Source organism: Martes martes (genome assembly GCF_963455335.1).
Source record: "Martes martes genome assembly, chromosome: 3".
In the NCBI taxonomy this organism is placed as follows: domain Eukaryota; kingdom Metazoa; phylum Chordata; class Mammalia; order Carnivora; family Mustelidae; genus Martes; species Martes martes.
The window spans coordinates 12,566,541-12,592,325 of NC_137890.1; the positions used below are offsets into that span (position 1 = coordinate 12,566,541).

The following is a 25,785-nucleotide window of genomic DNA, read 5'->3' on the forward strand; positions in this document are numbered from 1 at the left end:
CCAGTTTTTAATTCATCATCCTGATAACCCAGAAGTGATTTTTTTACTCCCCAATATATCTACCCCATGTGTGTTCACACAAATACTCCCCACTCCTACTCTAAGACAAATTTTAAGTTTATGGGAAACAATTATAGTGTGGCTGTATAGAGTCAAAATGTAATTCAGCAATTATTTATGTAGTCCCTGTTAGGTACTGTGAATACTACAAGGATTACAACACACACTTGTGATTTACAGCACGTTGTCATAAGAACCCACTATCATGACTTATACCAGACGTGAAATATGAGCAGGGATTAGGCTGAGTGGGGGTGGGGGTGAGTCCTAAGTGAAACGAATGTTTGTTCACAGGCAGAAAGAAAAAAGCAGAGCATGTGCTAAGTTTGTTAGGTTTTTGTATTTCTTTTCTGACTGGGGAAGGAAGTCAGGTGGCACTGAGAGGACTGGGAGACAACCAAATGGAGATATCTAGTAAGTTGTTGGATAAATGAATCCTGAATTCAGAGAAAGACCTGGAAGTCACAGCATATAGAGGAAAACTGAAGCCACGGTGAAGAAGACTACTCAGGAGACAAGGGGCCTGGGACAGAACCCAAAGAGCACCAAAAATCAACTGAGAGTCAAAAGAGAGGGGGGAAGCTAGAGCAGACTGAGCAAAAGGTGGCAGGAGAAGTAAAGGAAAGCCAGTGAAGAATGTCTCTGAAACCAGGGGTTATCTCAAGGAGCGCATTACTCCTTTTTTTAACTCATTATTTTTTGAGTACATTAACCCTGCACTAGCCACAACTCCTAAATGGATCAAAGCCAATGTATGCAAGCTGCGTTACCTGAGGGTCATCATCTTCCATGTCACTGAAGTCTGTCTGGGTCTTCAGTAAGAGCTGCATCACATCTGATGCATCTTGCATGAACTAGAAGAAAATAGGAAAATCAACACCAGTGTTACTTGTGGTTCCCAGATCAGAGAGGTGCTTATTGCTACCCAGTTTTGTTTCTTGTGTAACAACAAAACTTTCCAAAAGAAAATCTATTACATTTCCCACATGGGTCACAACCCCTCAGACTAAAGTTACACAGAAAAATTCTCATCTACATATTGCAGACTTAGTGCTCTTTCTAGAATAATATATTCTCCAGGGAAGGTCAGCGTGAACTGCAGTATAGAGGTATCTCTAACGACATCAAGTTTTGGTCTACAGTTTATGTATTTCCAGCAGTAAAAAGATAATCTAAATCCAGAAAGAAAATTTTAGATTGCTCCCTAGAACCATATGATTTTCATCTAACTCTGTGTAGTTCTGGCAATCTCCATTGTGTAAACAGGCAGTGTTTCAAAGACAGTTTTGAAAACCAGACAGAGTATGGAACATAAATTGTTGGTTAGGTTCTCAGTATCCCACAGAAAACAGTTTATAAGGTAAGTTAAAGCTGATGCTGGTTTTGAAAAACCCACCAGAGAGGTTCTAATGTTGATAGTTCTGAGAATTGGAACCTGAGGAGTCAGACTTCCTTTGGATCAGCTCTGACAACTCTGAGATGCCGGGGCGGCGGGGGGGCGGGGTGTGGAGAAATACACTGGGGCATGGTCCTTGGTAATTATTTTCTGAAGAGCTATATGCATATAGGATTTCTCTCTTAGGATACCTGATGCTTTGGATTAGTAAGAAAGCAAGTGGAATGTTTCCAAGTACATGCTGAAACTACACATATGGATCTTGAACTCCACATGCCTCCTAGGAGACAGACTGCACATGGGCTAAGAAAAGGAGATTTCAAGAGCATAACTGAATTAAGAAAAAACCTTAATATTAACACTGATAAAATGAATTTATATACAAAGTAGCAGTGATAGGAGAGTAAGACGATGGAAAAAAATCAAGCAATCAGAAAACTGTTTATCAGAAAGAAAAACCCTCTAGAACCCTCAATGCCTCCACAGCCGAATTACATACAGTAAATTCAACCTTTGAAAAATCACTTACTTTTTCCTTCCCGACGGCCAGACCAATGAGGCTGATGCACTCAATAGTTTTTCCTCTGAGAAGTCTGAGTTCCTTCTGAACTGCGTTCTCGACAATATGCTTTAGTGATGGCATGAATAAATCATAGTAGGGGACAAATTTTTCCTCTGCGGTATCTGCAACTGATGCGATAGATGTCACAACTTGTTCCAACACTAACTTGGTGCCTTTCTGAATCAACTAGAAGGAAAACACACAAAACAAGTCATGGAAATGAGAAACTGGTGGCGTGGCAACACCCGCTGCGAGCTCTCAAACGCTTCTCTGCCAGCAAGCTGAGACCACCCTCCAGCAGCCAGAGTGAAGACTGCAGGTTCCAGAGCAAATGGAAGGATCCCCGTGGAACTACCGAGAGTAGCAGCTAGCAACATTTAACAAAGCGCTCGCGTCTCAGGTCTGCTTTATCTCAGAGCAGCTCATGCTCGACCACAAATCTGATTCCTCTTCCAATTTTGGTATCCCCAGCTTAATGCCTATCTTTCTCTGTGCTTTTTCCTCATTTACTCCCACTACTTACTGTGTACTTGGTGCTGTCCTTCCAGGTGTGGAGAATTCCCTTTTTCTTCTAATCTGACTCTCCCTAGAAGGTCCCCCTTAACAGCACCACGGGTGCCAGGGCTCCCTCACAAACAGTTTCTCACCAGTCTGGTGAGACTGGTGAGAGCACCCTCCTTCCGCACCGAAGACCTGCGGTGTTCTCTGACCTGGCCGGTAATGAGCAGTGGGTACTTGCAGCTGGGCTCATGCTGTTACCAGTAATACTATTTTATAATCCCTGTGGATTCATATGAAGACCTGACCCAGTGAGTACTCCAGATTCTTTCATTCCCCTTAGCAACTTTAGCCACTCTCCACAGAGGTCTTCAACTCCGGGTACCACTTACACTGCCCCATAAGAGGGTAACCTACTCCCTTCTTCTGCACCTGCTCCACATTTCAGGTCCTGACCCTACCCCTGATCTCAGAGAAATGCCGTTCTTTCTTGGCTACCTTCTCTTCGTACAACTTTTGCCCACATACCTTGTCCTCCTCCCATCCCATTTTAGCAATTCCTTCTTTCAGTCTTTAAAAATCTGACATGTTGCCCATCTGGGGGAAGGGGATGCAATAGAAACTCTCTTTACTCTTCAACCCTCTACCCAAACCTACTTGTAAAGTCACGTTTGGTCCATCTACGCCTGACTAACCAACTCATCTGCTTTCAATTTGGGTCTGCTTCTTTGTCTTCAGATTAACTCATGTTCCTTTACCATGTTCTCAGTCTGTTGTCCTCTGACTCTGAATACCCGTCCTGTCTCGAACCCCTTTTCTTCGCCTTCTGAGACACTGTATCTTGTCTTCCACCTTGTTCTCCTTGAGAATAGGGTTAGGCAAATTGCCACTGGTTCACAATGAATTAATGTACAAGAATTAACATTCCAGGGGCATCTGGATGGCTCAGTTGATTGAGCAACTGACTCCTGATTCCGGCTCAGATCTCGATCTCAGAGTCCTGGGATCAAGCCCAGCGTTGGGCTCTGTGCTCAGCAGGGAGTCTGCTTGAGATTTTTCTCTCCTGCCCCTCCCCAATCTCAAATAAATAAATAAATCTTAAAAAAAAAAAAACAAACACAACCCAAAGAACCGAGTTTCTAATGTTAGGCTACTTTTACAGAAACTTGACAGTAACTTTATGACTGTTAAATATAATACATAACAAAAGGCTTTTATTTGTCTTTTAGTCCTGTCAATTTTACAGCCATTTATTTTCATGGTATTTGACAACAAACCGAGCCTAAATCTTTGTCTTTCTCTCCGGCATCCTCTTTCTCACACAGTGCTGTATTAAACATCGTTCAATCGTTTTTAGGTTGCACCGCTTATTTAAGCTTAACTATAAACCTTCTATTTGGACAGCTGGGCCTTGTTTGAAATCCAACATATTTAAAGCAAAAAGGAAATTTTTTCTCATCTCTCTACTTCTGTCATCTAGGTGAGAAGAATGGTCAACATTTTTCACTACTTCTTCATCTTTTTAAATTCAAACCAGCAGAAACTGTTACTGCTTCCTGAGAAATGACTTTTAGAGTCATCTTCCCCCAATTTCCTCCCAAGCTCTTTGAGCAATAATCTTCTGACAGTCTTGAGGTAAATCTTCTCCCTTTTTGTTTATGCCTCACAATGCCACCGTGCTAATTTCCGACAATCACATTATCATGATTTCTTACAGCAGTTAAGAACAAAATGGTTCTTCCAAATTTACATAAATCAGAATTCAAAATAACTGCCTTGTTTTCAAGGCAATTCAAATACTGATTTTACCTAACCTTTAGGCTCTATCTTCTTCTCCAATTCCAATATTGGCCTATTCTCTTGTCAAGACTGAATTATGCTACTTCAAATGGCTGAACTTAACTTTCTATTCTATATGGCCATGCTGAAAAGTTTCTCTTTCTCCAGGTCTTACCCATCAAATTCACCTATGTTCATCTCTAGATGAGGAGCTGAAAGACCTAGAAACTTACCTCTTGAAGTTTAAGTACCATGATGGAATGCAGATGTTTCACTAGATTGTCTAAATATGGGATAAGTAGTGACTTGGGACAGTCCTCAGTGAAGTTAATAAGCGCGGCGGCGGCGTGGGCCTGTACTCGCTGGTTGCCTTGGTCTTCCATGGTCTGCAGCAGAGCTGCGATCACCTGTGAAATGCCAGCAGGTGAGCACACATTTTGAAATGCCACATTTCAAAGCATACACAGAAAATGCCAACCCTCTTCTTAAAGTCTTGATTTGAGTGTTTGGGGGCATTGTTACTCACCTTCTCATGAAACTTCTTCTGGAAACCAGGTGCAAAATCTGTAGCCATCTGTCCCACAGCATTACAGGCTGCATACCTTACTCTTGGATGCTGGAATGGGTTACTTTGTGTTAAGTAAAGGCAATGGGTTCCCATGAGAAACTACAGTAATAATTAAGAGTCAGATATTTACTGGTACTTACAGGATCCTGGAGAAAAAGCAAGACAAAATTTACTATCTCATTTAAAATTCCTTCCATTTGCTGGTGGCATCCTTCACCAATGGCAGATAAGGCCATTAAGCCTGCATGCCGGTATTTCCAGTCAGCTACAAGAAATAATCACACATGAAAGAAGAGCAATTAACCAGTACAAACATGTCACTCTGGTAGTCAGAAGTCTAACACCAAGTTCTCCTTATTTGGAGAAGACTATCAAAATATTTTTATACATTAATTAGAAAAATGAACAGAGAAAAGTGCCTGACTGGGACTCTTTCACTGGAGTGACAGTTACGTCACACGAGCACTTCTATTTCAGAAGTAGTTAAAAGGCAGTAAGGAAGCAAAGAGCTTGTTAGTATTTTCAGCAACTGCTGAAAATGAGGCTTTACCCCTAAGATTTACCGTAAGCAACAAGTACCTGGATTGTGTGTCACGTATACTATTTACTGAATAAAGAGTCACTTTATCTCCATTCCTGGTCACATTTCCTTTTTTTTTTTTTTTAATTTAAAGTTTATCATTTTATTTATTTAAGCAATCTCCACACCCAACATGGGGCTTGAACTTATGACCCCAAGATCAAGAGTCCCATGCTCTACTGAACGGAGCGAGCCAGGTGCCTCAGTCATATTTCTGTAAAAAGGAAAAAAAGCCATGGAGGAAAGATGCTGCTTTTAAAGAATGTTTATTTAACAATATGATACATGAACACAGATGAACTTCATTTGTATTCTATTGCTAATAGCTATGTGATTTTAGACTAATAGAAATTAGCTAGACGATATTTATTTTACTAAACCTTCCTATTATATTGTAATATATAATTTCCCTGACTCTCAATTCTAAATGCTTGTATTTATATTATTGTTCCCTTTGAAGTGTTTCACACAACTTGTGGCAAAAAGCAAGAGATACATAAATGCAGAAAGCTAGTATCTGTAAAGCAATGGTTTTCAAAGTGGGGCCCAAGAACCCTGGGATTCTCTGAATCAAAACTATTCTCCTGATAATACTCTCTCACTCTCGATTCTGAGGGTCCAGTGGAGTACTCCAAGAATTACAAAACATGTAAGATCCCATGAGACCGAAGGAAGAAGCAGAAGTAGGAACTATATTTCTAAATATCGTAAGATATTTAGAAAATATTTACAAAAATGCATAAAACATTCTTCTCACTAACATGTTTTTGTTTTGGAAGAGTCATTCTTCATGAAAAACGTTATTTGTTAATGTGCAATGGGTTTAATACTGTTATCTTTAAGTGCGCATTTTAAATGTTTGTTTTCATTTCTAATGATATAAACATTGATATACCACATAAACAAAAGCACTCTGGGATCTTCAGTAATTTTTAAGAGCGTAAAGGGGTCCTGAAGACAGAAGGGTTGAGAACTGCTGGCCTAAGGGTAAACCTAAACTAAAGATGTAGTAAAGTCTGATATTTTATCAGACTTAACTGTTCACTTTGGGAAGCCCAAAACTCACATAAAGATGAACTCTGTTGTGACTGTTATGTACCCTCCCTCTTTTCTTTAATTCTGGGTTTTTAGCTCACAACTTTATACATTTGGAAGATGGTTTGAGTTGGTCAAGAAAAAAGTTGGTCAACTTTTCTACTAGAAAAAATTTCTGAGAAATTCCTAATTTTGCTGTTATGCATTAAAACCCATTATTTATAACATTATTAAATATTTATTTTTAGTGAGTTTCAATTACTCAACAGATGAGTAAGCCAAAATTTTTCAGTTGAGGAGTAATCATCCTAGGAAACCGGTAAATAGGATGCTAATCTTTGCATAATGAATTTACTAATTTAAAGAAGAGAGGCAATAATTACTGAATATTTGGTTCAGAGAAGAGAGAGATATGCCTACACATCTCCAACAGGCAGAGTCCCTGAAAGTTATGTTCAGCAGTATGTGATGCTATGGTATAGGGATTTGGAAATGGCTTTTCTCCTTTAAAATTTCCTTTTTATTATTTAAAGCAAAGCCAGTAGAACAATCTTTAAAAATAAGTGGGGCGCATGTTAAGTTACTAGGACATACATACTGTTTGCTGTTGCTGAAGCACTCTTTGCACACATGAAATACATCTCTGCATCATTTTTCCTCGTTTACAGATGAGGAAATTCAGGGGCAGAAGATTTGCTCAAAGCCATACAGTTAACAGTAACAAATCTTATTAAGAGTTCACTGCCATATATATAAAGCCTCTGGCATCCAGCTAGTAAGCTGCAGCAGAAATTTAAAAGCCAAATTCTTGAACTACAAGTCACAGTCACATCCACACTGATTTGAAGAATAGTGTGAACCAACAGTGAGACAGTGGCAGCTGGGGTGACCCTGTGCATCTGGGCTACTTTCTTCATTTTAAAAATGGAAAAGCTAGATACTTCCTAACAGCTCTTATAACTTAAGCAATCTTTGATGCTGTCTCCATCCCTTTGAAGGGGCAAAGAAACTGTCAATAAATTTAGGAGGGAAAAAAAGGGGAAGATAATTATCCAAGACCCAGATACAAAATCACATCATTATAAAGGAATAACGGTTTTGGGCCATGCCTTTTCAGGAGAAGAGTCTTATATAGGATAAGAAAGAATTAGGTAAACTGCATAAGGCCTCTAGTTCTCAATGATTCACTTTGATTTGAAGCTAGTCTTTTGTTACAACTCCGTTTTACTACTTTAAGATGCTGAATCAATGGTCAGACCCTCAAGTGTGTATCTTGTATATAATGTACCCTATAGATATAAATACACATACAAGTAAGCCAGGATTTCTGTAGAAGAGTGTATGCATTAGCGTTATTTGTAATCAACAAAAACTATTAACATTTAGTGGAGTATTGTAGAAGGCTATGTGGCTGTTAAAAAAATGAGGGGGAGCTGTTTATGTGGTGCTACAATATATCCTGGGGTAAAAGCTTAAGCTGAGTATGGTATCCATAAGGTATGTTCAAACTTTTTAAAAACTGCAGGTATGCACAAAGGAGGTCAGACAAAGTGTCAGAGACCATTTAACAGTGGCCATCTCTAAATCTAAGCCGCATTTCTGTATTTGAATTTTTTTAAAAGGTTAAGCACCTTAACTCCGTAATTAAAAAGACAAAAAAAGGGGGGGGGGCACCTGGCTGGCTTGGTGGAGCACACTGGATGCAGAGATTATCTAAAAATAACACCTTAAAAAAAAAAAAAGTAGAACACCTATACAACAATTTTTGATACTGCTATAAATTACAGGTACAGAGGCTGACAAATGACCAAATATTTGCTATGAAAACAACAGCAGAAATACAGAAGTGGCTTCTCTTCCGATTATACGTTTTTAAAAAAAAAAAGGAGTGGATAAAGGAAGATGATATGAATCAAGTATGCTAATATTTCATAAACAATAAATAACGATGTCTTATTTAAAAATTAAAACCTAGATTATTTCTGCCTGGGGAGCAAATCTATAGTTTTTCCTTGGAATTACAATTTCTTCCTATGCACTGAAGCCAATTCTAGGGAGAGAACTGAATGAACATTTGCAGTAGTGAGAAAAAGCATTCTTCCACATAAGTCTGAGTGGTTCCAAAGAGGACAAAGTAGGATTTTATCAGGACCATATAAAAGTTGGGCTAAGCGCAGGATAAAAAAGGCAAAGAAAGTAAGTCTCAGTGCTTGTCAGAGTTTAGGATTTAGAAAGCCACACTGCACCCCTTGAGCATTTGAGGGAGACCCAGCTTACGATTCTGGAGCATCTGCATGATGTGTTCCTTGATCATCGGCAGCACCAGCTTCCCACCGAGTCCGCATGCCATTCGGTCCAGGGCGCTCTCCCCAGCAACCGCATTGCTGCACACAGACCAGAGAAGGGATTCACCTCGCTCAACAGACACAAGAACTGTGCACTGTATACACGTACATCTGAACACGTTATCATAGTCAACTAAGGCTGAGAAAGACCCAACGCAAGCCGTCTTCCAAATGTATGAAGTTGTGAGCTAGAAATCCAGAATTAAAGAAAAGGCGGAGGGCACATAATATCTTCGTGATTCATTCACCGTGGCGTAACAAGTCCTGTGTCTCGATCTTAACTTTCAAGACTCTGCTCTCTCTCTTCCTCTTCTGCACACACCCCTCACAGGCTAACCCTCAAGCTTTGATGCTTTCGAGACTCAGAGGTATGAGCAGAGTGTATAGAAGAGCCTTGTTATCTCCTCTCCTGGACATATTCCCTTCAAACTCCTCAACGGACAGAACCCGGGAAACTGAAAGCCGTGCTGAGACTCTGGAGACTGTCTTCCTTGCTGTGAGCTCACTTGCTTTCAAAGGGGTGCAAACTGCACTGCCACAAATTATGCACAGGGGAAACTCAATTCCAGTGTTTTCACTGAAAACTGAAGAAACCTGGCCGTAAGAGCTTTCTACACTGCTTTGAAGGAGTGAGTCTGTCATGCGCATCGTCTCAAAATGCCAGGAGGAGCAGACAATAAAGAGGGAGCTGTAAATATCTTGAGGATTACTCAAATTCATCTTGGAAATATATTTAAGACCTGTTTACTCACAGATAAGAAAATCTTATTCATCTAGACCAGAAAAAAATCGCTTTGTTAAGTCACATAAATTAAATGCCTTGTACAGGGAAAATGAAAGGCCAGGGAGCAGCACATTACAATAACTGAACCATAGAAAGGAAACCCAGTCTGAGCCTGGTCTTCCCTTCAGTCCCATGAAGTAATTTTCAGTGAAGGATTACTTTCATATATTTCAAAACGGCATTTAAACCAGAGTAGGCACTTCTAATCATGGGACTAGCTGCAAAACACACTGTATATTCTGTAAGGCAAATGTCTTTAATTTTACCTAATACCTGTTACAGTAGCTTATACCAACTACCAGCCTTTCAGGGGAATACTTTCGATTCTTTTTGTTTTTTTTTTAAAGATTTTTCATTTATTTATTTGAGAGAGAGCTCACAAGTAGGCAGAGAGGCAGGCAGAGTGAGAAGGGGAAGCAGACTCCTGGCTGAGCAGGGAGCCCAATGCGGGGCTCGATCCCAGGACCCTGAGATCATGACCTGAGCCGAAGGCAGAGGCTTAACCCACTGAGCCACACAGGCGCCCCTCGGTTCTTTTTAAGAAAGGGAGGTAGTATGATGTACTGGAAAGAGTAAGAGAAATGGTATGAAACCCCAGTCTACAGACTGGCTAAACAAAACCCAGACAGATCACTCAACCCCGCCCTCCATTTCTGAATCTACCTGAGACTGTACCTTTAGGGCCACTGAAAGAATCCATGAAGGTAACAGAGCTCTGAAGTGCTGCCGTCTCATTCGTATTTAAGAGACCATCATCACCACTGGGCAGTGACTTAGATTCTGGCGGTCTCTGCCATAGGAATCTCTATCCATGACGGCCTCTTAAATCTGAGTAAGTTAAAAAGTAGCTCTGGTGTCACTGTATCTTGGAGTACAAATCTTGCCACCGCTGTCTCCTCTCTAGCCTAAGGTTAACTTGTGCGAAATTGGGAAATCAGGGCATTTTGCCAGGAACTGTGTGGAAACAACTATTTTAAGTGAGGTCTACGCATATAAAAGCATTTTTCACAATAAAGCTTCTTTACACATACTTTAAGATACTCTTACACTAAAAAAAATCTTGAAAATTTAGAGTAAAATGGGGTGGAAAAGATATCTACTTTATTAAAAATATTTACAGAATCTGACACAAAGCCGAAGTGTCAGGTGCCTGGGTGGCTCAATCGGTTAAGCGTCATGATCCTTCGGCTCAGGTCGTGACTCTGGAATCCCAGAAGAGTCCTACATTGGGCTCCCCATTCAGTGGGGAGTCTGCTTCTTCCTCTGACCCTCCCCCATCTCATGCTTTCTCTCAAATAAAATCTCAATTAAAAAACAAAAACAAAAACAAACAAACCCAAGTGTCCCAGTTTCCAAACTTAAGTTTAACTTTAGATTACAGAATGCAGCAGAAAGAGACGGGCCCTAGAACCCCAAACTCTTGCTGCAACCTGTACTCACTCCATTCCGCCAAGGGTGCCTCCAACAAAGTGTCTGGCATGCGCAATTTACCTGTCAAAGTCATCATCTTCCAGCTCATCTGCATTTGCCCAGTCCTCATCCTCTTCGAGGTCAACCATCATCGCTAACATCTGAGGAACTAAAGCAAATCATCACTTCATACCCAAATACTGTGGCTTTTTTATTTTATTAATATCACTGCTTACGAACAAGAATTTTAAATAAAAACCAAAGGATTTACTTTGTCTCTAAGACAGAAAAATTTGCCTGTCCCCCAACACCTGGTTTGTTAAATTTTAACCTTTTTGCCACATTTGCTTTAGATCTTGTTCTGTTTAAGAAGTAACATTAAAAATAAAAGTCAAACTTCCCAGATACTATTATATTCTTTCCTTTAGTCACCAGAGGGTAGCACTGCCTAAAATCTATGCCTCTCATTCCCAAGTGTTTTTACACTTGAACTACAGATTTCTCTGTACACAAAATATAGGAGTAGCTCAAGTTAATTTTTACACAATAAATAATACCATATTACATGTATCCTTGGGCAATCTGCTTTCTTCTCAACACACATGGATTTCAATTTAATTCCTTCACAGTGTTCTATTACATAAACACACTATTCTACTGATTGGCATTTTAGTTGTTTCTAATTTTCTCCCTATTACAAAATTTGCTTTGATGAGATTACTATTCACACATCCTTGACAAGTTTGAGTTCAGGGCATGAAACTGTTACAGGCATCTTCAATATGAATAAGAAAGACTAACTGTTCAGTATAGTGGTAGCATAAACGTGCACTGTTCCAGAAGTCTGAAAGAAGACCTGTCTTACTTCATTACCATGTGTGAGATGCTCTGGAGCTGTAAGAGTCCTCTGCTCCACACCTTTCATCAACACTTGGTAACTATTGAACTTTGTGGCAACTTGGGACTCCACAACTGCACTGGTGTTAACTGATGCTTAGCAGCCCTCATTAGCTCGTTCCAATTCCTCCCTTACGAATTTCTGGTTCCTACCTGTTGCTTTGCCTGTTTGCTACAGACCTGAATTCGATGATTGTGTGTACTGCAACTTATCCTTTATTTTCACTTATGGTGTATTTGGTTAAAAGCTGTTTTAGTATTCGCAAATTTAGCAATGTTTCCATCTATGGTTTGTGAGTCACTCTTAAAAAACAAAACTTTCTCTACTCTTAAGCTTTACTTTTAAAAAGTATTTATCACTGAGGTGTTTAATCAACCCCAAATTGGTTTTCATAGGGTATCTGAGGTTGGGACAGATTTTTGCCACAGAATGACCTTTGGTCAACTGTCCATCTTTTAAAGTCCACTGTATTTCCAGGTGAATGGATCCACTCATAAGTCCATCTGCTCCCTATGATCCATTTGTCTCCCTTTATCACCAACAATTTCTAAATATTCACAGATGAGAAGGCAAGATCTCTACTTTGCTCCTCTAAATTGTCTTGGTTACTTCAGGACTTATATCATTTTACATGAATTTTAGGATCAACCTTAAAACCAACTTTATTTGGATTTTGACTGAAACTGTAATAGGTTATACATTAGTTTGAGGAGAACTGATATTTAGTTCTCCTATTGGTCTTTCAACATGTTACCCAATTTCCCCCATAAAAGATGGGGGAAATAAAAGATATATCTTTTGATTTATTTCCAGGTATCACAAGTCATGCCTACAACAGTGGGATTTCAGAATATCTGCGGCACAGCCACTGTGCTTGGTCCACCCACATAAATACGTACAAAAAGACATTTCTCCACATTCATCTGATAGTAAAAGAACATCCATTATATTCTCAGCAAATCTGTGAGTTTACACAACTCTCAGCAAGTTCGTCCAACAATTTTTCTACTTTTAACATAAATTATTTAAAGACCTTTGACTTACTGGTCTGTGCAACAATGTTGGTATGTTTTCTTAACATAGCAGCTGCAGTCTCAGATAGGGTCACGATTACCTCAAGGGCAAGCTGGCGTTGCATATTATTGAGGCTGGTGTCTCCACACAACTACAGAGAAGATGTATTTGTATGTGTTTAATAGTTTAGATTATTCACTAAGAAGAAACAGATCATTTACAGAAATACCGTATTTACCTTTAGACTTAGCTGTAAAGTAGCTTCTAAATGAGGACGCAAATACTTTGGAACGGTATCTGCAATCTCAACAAGGGATTTGAGGACTGAATCGTCATTCTGGTAGCACGAGTCATTCACCGCCTGGAAAAAATGGAAAGAAAAAAGGTCTATGTCCAAGAGTCACTTTATAGATGTGATGCCTCACTGTCAAAACATTAAGACACAGACAACAGAATAATATTACTGAAGAGCATTTTCACTAAGTAACAACTTAGCAATCTAGAGAAGCAAATTCAGAGTCACATGTATACCTTCCTTTTGACTAAAATTAACTGGAAACATACAAATATTTAATTCTAAGTCAGAATTATAGTAACTAGCACAATAAACTTAAGGCTGTCAAGGAATTCTTTTCATGACCAGAAGGAATCCTTTACTTCTGTCCCTCCAATATCCATATCCTCATCTTTTTCAGACATGCAGTAAATACTAGACCTTATGTATGATACATTTAAAGTGTCCAGGGACACCTGAGTGGATCAGTTGGTTAAGCGTCTCCCTTTGGTTCAAGTCATGATCCCAGAGTCCTGGGATCGCATCCCACATCCAGGTCCTTGCTCGGCAGGTAGCTTGCTTGTCCCTCTCACTCTGCCTGCTGCCTAACATGCATAGCATGTTATCTATGCATTTCAAAATAGAATATGCAGTTATTACAAAATACGGGTCTAACAAGTTGCTCTAACTTATACAATCTTCTTTTACTTTCTGATTAAGGCAGAAAAGTATCCCTAAAGGAATAACACCTTTGGGATACAATAGTGACAATTAACCACAATCTGTTCACTTTATAGTACAAACCATTTCAAGTCCTGGGCTTAAGAATAAGGACTACTGTCCAGTTTGGGTTTGGATCACGTTTCCATCACTTACCAACACTGTGATTTTGGGCAAGTTTCTTAACCTCTCCTCTTTGGCTTCTCCTTATGTCAAATGGGCATTATGTTTCATGGGTTATTTGGCTGATCCTATGGTAATAACTTATGTGGTTATATATTCAATAGCCATAAATTGCTTTTATCGTTTACATTCTAGAAAAATTTGAAATCCTAAGTATTTTAAAAGACCATGAGTCTATGAAAGGCAAGAGATCAAAGTTCAGTGGGGACAGAGGCTTGCATGTTTTGTTCACTGCTGAATCCCTAGCGTCCAGTGCCAGCACACAGTAGGCAACAAATATACTGAATGAATGAATACAACAGAGAATTCTGATGGGACCTTAAACTACAGAAAACCAGTAGGATATAACTATCACTTGTTTTATACTGTTTTCTTACCTGTAAGAATCCAGGTAACAAGTCCGCAAAATGTTTGAATAGGGCAACGTTATGCTCATTTGCGAGTATAAATGCAGCTGTCGCTCTAGCAGATAATGTCCTGATCTAAAATGAAGACAGTAAAATATGTCAAATGTATGAAATTTTTGATGGATGCAGGTTCAAGATTTCTTACTCAGGATGAAATTTTTCTTCATCAGTAAAACTAGTATTTACATTTTGAAGTATTAAAACTAAAGATAATCACCAAATTATACATTTCCTCCCCAAGTTAAATGTTCTATTAAATTAGGTGTTAGTATTAATGGAATTGAAATTATTTACCGATGGATGTTCCTGATCTTGCATACACTGAACTAACATCCGTTTGATAACATCTAAATAGTGCTGCTGTTGGTTCCCAAAAATTCCAGGAAAATTCCTAAAAAAGATCCAAATGACATTATATTTTAGTGAAGTATCAGCTAGAGCATCTAATGCTCTAATCTAACCTTAAACATCAGCCTGACCCAAGGGTGCATTAACCTAGAAGGCTGAACATCATCTGCCCATCCTCCAAGCAATCCTCTTTTGGGGTTGGGCGAATGGCAACAAACAGAATGGAGAGGATTAGACTGACAGCAGGGGCAATCCAGGCGCTCACATGCTACTCGGCAGCCAATCCCAGCCCCATGCTTTATCCTTATCACTCTGCCTCCGTAGGAAGGTGACCTGGAGTACAGGATGGGACAAAAGCAAGTACAAGGTTTCAGATGGTAGCTGCAGTAACCATGCTGCCTGACAATCTGCTCCTAGACTCGGTCAGTAATCCAGGTAGTCCAAGTTCTGTTCTACTGCAACTGTGGTTAGCAATTACACTGAATACTTTCAATTAATTCTCTACCCTGGATTACCAATATAGGTGAGATACATCTGAAAACTGAGGTAGAAAATGGTAAAGTATCTACCCTTATTCTTTTCTGATGTTCAAGGCAGATCTCATTTTTAAAAATATACAATCTTGGAAAGTTATAAATCCAATTATATTTTTACCACAGAACTGTATAACATGGACATATTTTTTCTTAGTGCAGATAATCATAATTCTCAACTTCGACCATTTGCTTATAAGTATACAGAAGTTTATTAAAATACTGTATAAAGTTTGGTTATAGAAGATCCAGAAAACAATGGGGATTCACCAGCCTTTTCTTTCTTCTTCAAGATTTCATCATTCAAGTGGCTTTTTAAAAGATATATTTATCCTAGGATACTGTGTCAATCTCCAAATAAAGAAGAAAATATCTTTCATGGAATCATAAAAGACAAAGGATTTTTTTAAAAAATGCAGAGAACGCTTGTGTACAAAAAAGGATTATAAAATGAAATTAAAGGCTTTGTTGTTTTTTTTTTAAATCAATTTTACTTCCAACACAAACACAAAGTTCACCTAAAGGCATTATTTAAGTCTAAAAAGTCAGACTAAACAATCAATTAAAATGTGTTTTGCACATTCATGACATTCAATTTTTCAGGACATTAAGATAAATGTATGTACCAGAAAATGTGAAGGGCAGCTTCCCGTAGTCCCATATTTTGAGAGCTCACTGAATCAAAAAGGAACTTCAAACCTTCAGGCCACTGATTGTTGCCATCCTCATCTAAAAGTAAAGAAATCCAGGCACAACGTGTGTAAGTCAAAACTTCAAAAAATGAAGGGTTATTCTTTTCATTTTATAAGCCTCAAAGTATGTAGCAGTAGAAAATGTCACATGCTCTACATTTAAAAAAAAAATCCTAATACAATTAGGTTCTTTAACCATAAACATGGCATTCTAATCTTGTAAAAAAAAGCGACCGTGTTCTTGGGTTACATAAGAAGAGATATCAACAGTGGTTATTTCCAAGGAGTAGCATTTGGAGAAAAGGCAGCACCATAACTATTTGACTGGTTAACTCTTATTTACACTATTGCTATTAAAGAGTTTATTTTTTAAAAGAATTTATTTTTACAAGTGAGAGAGGGTGAGTGTGTGAGTGGGGGTCAGGGTTGGGAGAGGTGGAAGGGAGAAGCAGATTCCCTGAGCAGGGAGCCCAATGCGGGACTCCATCCCAGAACCCTGGGATCGTGACCTGAGCCGAAGGCAGATGCTTAACCAACTAAGTCACCCAGGCACCCTTGTGGGTTTTTTTAAAGTTTTTATTTATTTATATATACTATTGTTATTAAAGAGTTTAAAAAGAAGGCAAAGTTAGTATTTGGTATCAAGGTCTTGAAGCCAAGACACTGTAAATATTACCTTCAAACTGGAGAAGATCCAAGAGTGGAAATCTCAGGACCCAGAGCAGTACTCAGAAGGTGCTTATTTTTAAACCAGATTTTAAAATAAAGAATTTTTGTGGCACTTTATAATAAAAATGAGTGACCACAAAAATCTGTACTAGTTAAAAGACTCACAAATTATACTGTCACAAAGAATTTTAAAAGTTGTAGAAATTACAGATGAGTTATGTATGCACTTTTCCTTTTTAAAAAATTTCCCTTCCATATTTTCCAAATTTTTTTGAAATGACTAATGTGCTACTCAGCTGACATTAAAAAAAAAAATACCCTTAATCAGTCCCTTTAACATAAAGATCGTGCTTGGGGGTTGGGGGAATGAAATCGCTATTTAAAAAAAAAAAAATCTATGGAGAGCATACTTCGAAACATTCTGGAAACCTTTCCATTATTAAGTGATTTTGAATTAGAAATGATATATACACCTAACACAATTCTTTTTTTTTTCCTTAAAGATTTTATTTATTTGACAGACAGAGATCACAAGTAGGCAGACAGGCAGGCAGAGAGAGAGGGGGAAGCAGACTCCCTGCTAAGCAGGGAGCCCGATGCGGGGCTCGATCCCAGGACCCTGGGATCATGACCTGAGCCGGAGGCAGAGGCTTTAACCCACTGAGCCACCCAGGCGCCCCGACACCTAACACAATTCTTATCTGCACACTTAAACTTGAAAAAAATATTTTCTAGGCTACTTTAAAAATTCAAATTTAAAGGTTTCAGGGGGTTTTGAACTTACTTAAAATAATTTAACACATTTCCTATTTTTAAGAATTGGCTGATATCAGTCAGCTGACTTGAACAACTGACTTGTCATTATTGGTAGTGGAGATTAAAAAATTAGTGTCATACCCTAATACCCAGCAACTGCACTACTAGGTATTTATCCAAGGGATGCAAAAAAGTGGATTCAAAGGGGCATGTGCACCCCAATGTTTATAAAAGCACTGTCAACAATCGCCAAATTATGGGAAGAGCCCAAATGTCATCGAATTTAAGAAACAAAACAGATGAACACTGGAGAAAGAAAAGAAAAATAAAATCATAGAGGGAGGCAAATCATAGAGACTCTTAACCATAGACAATAAACCAAGGGTTGCTGGAGGGGAGGTGGGCTGGGTATAGGCTAGATGGGTGATAGGCATTAAGGAGGGCACCTGTTGTGACGAGCACTGGGTGTTGTATTTAAGTGATGAATCACTAAGTTCTACTCCTGAAATCAATACTACACTATATGTTAGCTAAGTATTAAATTTAAAAAAAATTAGTCATGATTTACTAGTAAGCACAACGAACAACATTCTCCCATTTAGCCCTTATCTTTGTAAGGCATCCTTTTCAACCTTTAAAAATACTGCCTAAATGAACTGAGTTTAACATCATATCTATGAATGGGGTGCCTGGCTGGTGCAGTCGGTTAAGCATCTCTTGGTTTCAGCTCAGGTCATGATCTCAAGGTCATGAAATCAAGCCCTGTTTGGGGCTCGGGTGCTTAGCGCAGGGTCTGCAGAAGATGCTCTCCCCCCTCTCCCTTTGCCCCTCCTCCCTCCACTGTCTCTAAAATAAATAAATCTTTTTAAAAAATTCTCTCTCTGAATCGGTCAGAAAAAAAAAGCATATTCAATTACATTAATATTTTTAGTGTGACCAAAAAGGGTTTTGATTATTGGTAAAATGCATTTTTAGAGATTTTCCTCTTATTTCACTGTTTAAAAACATTTTGGGGGTATTTCATAAAGTACACAGTATAGTGGAATAGCCCATGTGCATAATTTACTAATATACAAATATAATAGCAAAAACTCCCAGAGTCAACGCATTTTTGCTTCTGTTGGCAAGTTTAATCTACAAAGTAGGTTGTAAGTTACACTGTGCTTTCAAAACTTTACAGATTAAGGAGGAAATAAAACTGACAATTTTTAAGCAAACTACAAAATTATTTCTCCACACAGATGTTCTGAAGACCAACAGGTAGGTACTATGACTATACTTCACAAACATCTGTAATTTTTGGCTCTAAATGCAGAATCCATAATCACTCTCGTTTTGAAGAGAATAAATGGTACTCGGGTACTTAGGAATCTTCCTTTAAGAAGATTCAACTTAAAAAAAAAAAAAAAGAAGGCTATACTCATTTTCTTCTAGAACATAATAATGAATGTATCTGCATACACACCTATTAAATTCCTGGCCAGCTCTGCAGCAATATCACAAATTTTTTTCCTCATGCTGGACTGGGTTTCCATTTGAATAATCATCAGTAGTTCACTCTTGATGGCAGTCTGAACATCAGAAGGAAGAGTTGGATAGACTTCATCAAATGCAGAGGACAAAAGACGTCTTAGGAGAACAGCAGCCATTTGTCTAGCCTATAAATGGATAATGTGGTTAATAACTTGAGTGTCTTAGGAGAGAAAAAAATTTCCAACAAACTACATTCACTCTACCATTGATGTATTTTACTATTCTATTTTTACAATTCATTTCAAAAGCACTTAGATTTAAGAAAAAAACAGGTAAAATACACAAAACTCTAGTCACATTAGCCTACTGTATAGAAAATGCTACCCACAATCTATTTTTTGTTCATAGCTAAGGAAAAATCCCTGAACACAGATTACAAATAGGAAAATTCTTAGCAATGATACACCTGTCTTTAATCTCTACTTTTAATACATTCTTTTAAGAAATTAATATACCCTTAGGATGCTCCTTTCCTACTTTTCCATCTTGCTCATTCTAGTGTACCTAATCGGACTCCTAGCCTGGCCTATCTCGCTGTATCACAGCCCTTTCATTAGCCTCTTAGATAACATGCTATCAAATCCACTTATCTTTATGCTTCATTCGAGCAAACAAACATTTCAAGTTTCTAATGCCTAAAAGCGTTAATCAATCTCAATGTGTATATTCTTATCCCATTTAAAAATCTGTAAAATATATTTAAGTTTGGCAATTTCTGTATAACATTCCTTTACATTATTCGAAGATAAACGCTGTTCTAAAATTTTATCATATTAAATCAACAAGCCACTGAAACTATAAAACCCAATTTTTCATGTTTTGTTTCATTTCTGGACGGCAGCTACTCATTATCACTATAATCAGTTTGGGACAGTGACCAACAAAAAGGAGTTAAGCTACACAAATAAAATGTGCCAACTTTTTTCTCAAGTCCCTTTTCACTGAATCTTTTTATCTTATTACTTTTGGCAAAGAGCAAACTTTTAAAGAAATCTTTAATGCTCTAGAAAGGATTCAAAGTGGTTAAAATCCTTGTAAAAGTAGTTCAAGTTTATGCAGTTCTCACACTTACATTGACAACTATGAAGCCACAATCAAGATCCTGAGGCTAGTTCACAATCATCTAATTCCTAAATCAAATCAAGATTTAAAAAGGGTTCAATATATGTTTTTAAAAATAAAATTCGATAGTTTTTAGTAGTATTTATTCTTGGCTTTAAAATTTGTTTCATAGTGGGTGCCTGGGTGGCTCAGTTGGTTAAGTGTCTGCCTTCAGCTCAGGTCAGATCTCATGGTCCTGGGACCCAGCCCCACACTGGGCTCAGTGGGGAGTCTGCTTCACCCTCTCCCCCTCCTCCTCTTCCCTATCCATGCCTTCTCTCTCATGAGCGCGCTCTCTCTCAAATAAAATCCTAAAAAGAAATCTGTTTCACAACTAACTTGATTCAATCTTTAACAATTAAAATAGCCAACTGTTTTTAAAGATGTTACTTTATGTTTGTTCTTCATATTTGAATTAAAGAATCTATTATAAAGGTGAAGAAGTGCCTTCTGTCAGCTATTTTTAGAAACGAGAGCACTTTATACTGTTTTCTAAGCATCACCAAAGAACATCAAACTGCCAATTTAAACTAAGTGACCAAAAGAAGTCAGGTTAATACTATGTGGAAGTTTAGTATGACTTCCATTTCCCTCATGCTTTAATATTAGTAAATAAGCCACACTATGCACTTTTTTTTTTTTTTTTTTTTTTTTACAAATTCACTTTAAAAAAAAAATCATCTCTGTGCCCAATGTGGGGCTCTAACTCATGATCCCTAAGATCAAGAGTTGTATGCTCTATGAACTGAGCCGGCCAGACTTTCCTCACTTTACAAATTCTCAATTCCATATTTCATAGGTGGGATTGGTTTTCTAGACTTGGGGTATTTTGATACCTTTTCCAAAATAAATAAAATATTCATTTAACATTTAATATATATAAGGGTATTACTTCTGGAAAGAAAAAAAAATCCGCTGCTAAATGCACAGAAAAGCAGTAAGAAACAGTAAATCTGAATTTGGTAGAGTAACAAGGTCATCTGCTAAAAACTATGATTTATAAAGGATTCAACAAAGTGTCTCTGTTCCTAAACATCTTTAGCACATATTCTTTACTACCTAGAGATGACTATAAGCATAAAAATTTTGAAGACAGACAATACATATTTTCTTAGAAACATCTGGCAACACATTAAAACACCAAATGAATTAATTTCCTCCTTTAGAATGAATTTTTTCTCAGAAGAAATTTTTTTTTCTACAGCTACAGAAATCACTTAAATGTAATATATTTTTATGTAATTATTTGAAAACTATTAACTTAAAGTATCCTGGACACATCATTTGACACAGAAAAAAGAAATTTCATTCTTAATACAGGGTACTCAAAGAAAACTCTTAACTGGAAAATAGCTTCTAGCAAATACTAAGTTCAAAGTTCTGGTAACATCTATGCAGTCAACAACAGTTCTCATTACCGACAGACCACCATCTAATACCCAACTAGTTTTGTTAGAATGTCATAATCTCAAATACTAAAGTATACCTCCTCAGCAGCTGTTGTATTTCTGATGGCTTGTAAGAGGAATGTGATCTTTGACTGGCCTGGGATATTCTCATAGGTTTCCTACAGGAAAAAGAAAAAGTTTAAGGTTAGAATATGTTAAAAAATGTCATAAGCACATGAGTGAAAAGAAGTGCAATGAAGAATGGGCAAGGGCCATGCACAAGAAACCATGTAATCTAGGTCTGGTGGTAAAATTCCCCCGTGATACACAAAATACAATTCAGCGGAAAGAAAGGATGTCTAGAGAGTGACTTTCAAGCTCCCTTCCACCGTTAGCTCTTAAATTTTTCTAACGTATGTACACATCTTCCAAACTTTTGCTTCTCTGATGAACAAAACTTAAGACAAAAGAGGGCCAAAAAATTCTTAAATGTGACCTGAGCTACCATGCTGTTAATTAAGGGCTCACCTAATATCCCTTTACATCATGGAAAACTACTTATCTTGTCATCATTTTCTAGATCAGATGATATAGAATGGTTCAAGTTACCACTACTTAAGAACCACCAGAGACATATCTCAGGTGAAGGAAGTCCAAGAAAGGGAAAGAAAGCATTCAAATTCTTTATGCTAATTTTTCTTTCAAGCAAAGATTATAACTAAAACTTATATACATAAATAAATGAACATGGCCAGGAGACTTTATTATAATTTCTTTAATATCATTTTAATAATTATCTAGCATTCTAGGTTTTGTGAATTAGGGCACTTCTTTCCTTCTCCATGAATAATGTAAAATGAGAGCACATTGGTTAACAATAAAAAGTTGACACCAATCAAAAGATGATTGTCAGACTGGATCAAAATATAAGATCTAAATATGCATTTTCTATAAAAGTTGAAGAGAAGTATAGATTTACGTGCACGTATAAGAATTCTAACAATAGCAGTCTTTTACTGTGGAAAACACATCATTCTCTGAGATCTCCTTGGAATCGTTTTCCCCAAGAAGACACTTACCTGCCTGCTCTCTGAGAACCACCACCCCATAACCCACCTGGTTTCTCTGGACAGAAGAGACAAGGACAAGGGAGGGAACAAAGGGTCTCCCTGAATCCACATCTACTTTATTATAACTTTTATTAAGTACTCTTTGGCATCTCAAATAAAGATAAGGAAATAAAGGCTCAGAAGTGAAATGACCTGCAAAAGGTCACATACAATAATCAGTAGAAAGAACTCTGGTTTTCTGAGGCCAGCTGTACTGAATGCTCGCTCTTGGGGGTCCGTCTGACTCCATCAACCAACCAGTTCTATTTATGCAGTGTGCTACACAGTTTTCAAACTTCTCAAACATATCTCAATCCGAAGAATACATGCAGGGGAAAGATTTCAGTATCTTCTGATAACCTCAAGTTCTTTTCAAGTACACAGGCACATAGGAACGCAACAACACTAAGAACTGTGACAACCATTTACAGCTAAGGAGAAGATCTGAATTTATGTATACACAAATGAGGTAATTTATGTAGAGATATTCATAAGATGATTGCAAAAATGGCTATGTACCTTGAGGTTTCTCACCTAATCTTTACGAATGCAACTGAAAGACTGGTTATAGCCTTTCCATTTAAACACAGTCTCTCACAGTACAATAAAAATGCCTTTTTAGTCTTTGTACCTAGCCTAGCCCCCATGCACTACAGATGCTATAAATGTTTAACACTTTAATTTCCGGTGGTCTAAATCAAGTTTCAGGAAAAAAATGCTTTACTAGGATATCACTCTCAGAAAACCTTGCCCAGCTGGGACTATTGATTTGACAGTTGTACTATGCTAATTCTAATAGACACTTATAAACAATAAGTCAAATACTAAACTCTATTCCATAAAGAATTAGAAGAAGTCAAAGGAGAGTTTAGTATGAGTGACATCTGACTCCCGAGAGAGGGTTCTCCCCATTTGTTCTGTTCCACTGTGGCAATCCAGATATAGTATTACATTTACACCATAACAATGGTCAAGGATAATAGCTTGGCAAAAAGAACACAGCCTTAAATCAAGTTATTAGCCAAAACAGGCTGAGTTCCACCAAAACAAGGATGGTATCTCTTTCTCCTTGAATTCCCAGCACCTATCACATTGGAGTGCAGCAAATACAAAGAACATATATATAAAGACTATATAAAAATACAACTATTCTTTCTAAGAATATTCCCAGGCCAGGCAGGTTCAGTTAATGTTGCCAGTGTCATGGCAAACAAAATTTCAATTCCATCTGACTTCACCATGCGCAGACAACGTAAAGCAAATTTCACCTCCCCCTTTCCTGCCCACAAAGAAGAAATGTTAGTAAGTACTTATCTCACTCATTCCATAAATATTTACGTGAGCCTGCATATGAAGAGGGGACAAGTTTCACCTAGTACGACAACTTTTACCTAGTAAACACCCTGGTTCCTCAAAAATCAAGTACATTTTTCAATATGTTGCCTTCCTTCAATTAAAATCTCAATAATGGGGACGCCTGGGTGGCTCAGTTGGTTAAGCAGCTGCCTTCGGCTCAGGTCGTGGTCCCAGCGTCCTGGGATCGAGTCCCACATCGGGCTCCTTGCTTGTCAGGGAGCCTGCTTCTCCCTCTGCCTCTGCCTGTGCTCGCTCACTCTCCCTCTCTCTCTCTGACAAATAAATAAATAAAATCTTTAAAAAAAAAAAAAAATCTCAATAATGAAGTTCTATTATTAGAATCAATGAAAAACAAAGTCAATGGAAAAAATAAGAATGTAAAATCCGTGCATATGATTAATAAAAAATACTTAAGCTTATGTCACATAAAAATGTCTCGTCATGAATGCCATGGACATTCAACTTTGTATTATCTGTCAACTACTTATTTAATTGCTAATTCATGTTATTGTGTTTTGAGACTTAGGGGCATTGAAATCATTTTCTTCAAGCAACAGAAACATTTTTTGTAAAGTTAAAGAAAAAAAAAATCCTTAAAGATTTAACAGAAAATATAAAGCCCACCAAATGGTTTATACAATGGAAGTTTTAAAAACTTTTAAAAGCTTTGAAGAGAGGGGCACCTGGGTGGCTCAGTGGGTTAAAGCCTCTGCCTTCGGCTCAGGTCGTGATCTCAGGGTCCTGGGATCAAGCCCTGCATTGGGCTCTCCGCTCGGCAGAGAGCCTGCTCCCCCTTCCTCTCTCTCTGCCTGCCTCTCTGCCTACTTGTGATCTCTGTCTGTCAAATAAATAAAAAAATAAAATTAAAAAAAATTTTTTTTGAAGACCTTTAATGTTTTTAATATATTACAAAAAAGTCTTCTACTGTACTTGATTTCACATTTGAATATAAAACAAGTCACTTTACTCAACAGTTTGGTATTTGTGTCAACTAAGTATTTTTATTTTGACTGAGTAAATTACAAAGATATCTACTGTTTGCCAATTCTTTAGTTAAAAAAATTTCCTGTATTTGCTATATCAGACTGTAATACTCAATTTAGTTTGATTACTTATAAACAACTCACTTCATAAGGCAAAAAAATGGGTATGAAAATATTATATGCAGCTAATTTATTTTTCAAATGTTTTCCTTTCTTAAGAAGCTCTACTTACAGTCCAGCTTTGGGTTATGTGAGACCAGGAAACTACCCCTTTAACATTTACCCTTTTTTGGGTGTCAAATAAATAATATTTTATTTTATAATACCTAATTTACATATTGATATGTTTCCAGTATACACAAAGTAAAATAATCTAAAGAAAGTAAAAATAGAGACTAACAGTATAGCTGACCCCTGAACAACATGGGTTTGAACTGCAGGGTCCACTTATACATGGACTTTTTAGAAATGAATACAGTATAGTACTGAAATGTATCTTCTCTTATGATTTTCTTCAGAACATTGTCTTTTCTCTAGCTTAGCTTCTTGTAAAAATTTAGTACATAGTATGTATAACATTCAAAATATGTGTTAACTGGCTGTTTATGTTACTGGTAAGGCTTCTAGTCAACAGGAGGCTATTGGTTAAGTTTCTGGGGAGTCGGGGGTATGTGAGCCAGTGTCCCTAAGCTCTGAGTTGTTCAAGGGTCAACTGTACTTTTCAACTGTTCTTTATGAGAAAATGTGCTGAATGCTGCTAACTATCCCCAAAGTGATGGAAGTGATAAAAGATTTACAACAGGC

General features: G+C 37.7%; 1 protein-coding gene across 1 annotated transcript in view; it reads right to left on the bottom strand.

Annotated features, from left to right (window-relative positions):
• The window catches only part of IPO5 (importin 5), a 41,540-nt gene that overhangs the window by 13,344 nt on the left and 2,411 nt on the right, over window positions 1-25,785 (bottom strand). The window contains exons 2-15 of the mRNA XM_080798050.1: window positions 21,632-21,712; window positions 18,977-19,169; window positions 16,021-16,123; window positions 14,808-14,904; window positions 14,484-14,588; window positions 13,168-13,290; window positions 12,960-13,080; window positions 11,099-11,186; window positions 8,756-8,862; window positions 5,004-5,128; window positions 4,822-4,911; window positions 4,529-4,702; window positions 1,986-2,204; window positions 831-914 (exon numbers count right to left, since the gene is read on the bottom strand). Of these exons, the coding sequence (XP_080654176.1) occupies window positions 831-914; window positions 1,986-2,204; window positions 4,529-4,702; window positions 4,822-4,911; window positions 5,004-5,128; window positions 8,756-8,862; window positions 11,099-11,186; window positions 12,960-13,080; window positions 13,168-13,290; window positions 14,484-14,588; window positions 14,808-14,904; window positions 16,021-16,123; window positions 18,977-19,169; window positions 21,632-21,712 (1,710 nt within the window). The remainder of the gene's footprint in view (window positions 1-830; window positions 915-1,985; window positions 2,205-4,528; window positions 4,703-4,821; window positions 4,912-5,003; window positions 5,129-8,755; window positions 8,863-11,098; window positions 11,187-12,959; window positions 13,081-13,167; window positions 13,291-14,483; window positions 14,589-14,807; window positions 14,905-16,020; window positions 16,124-18,976; window positions 19,170-21,631; window positions 21,713-25,785) is intronic.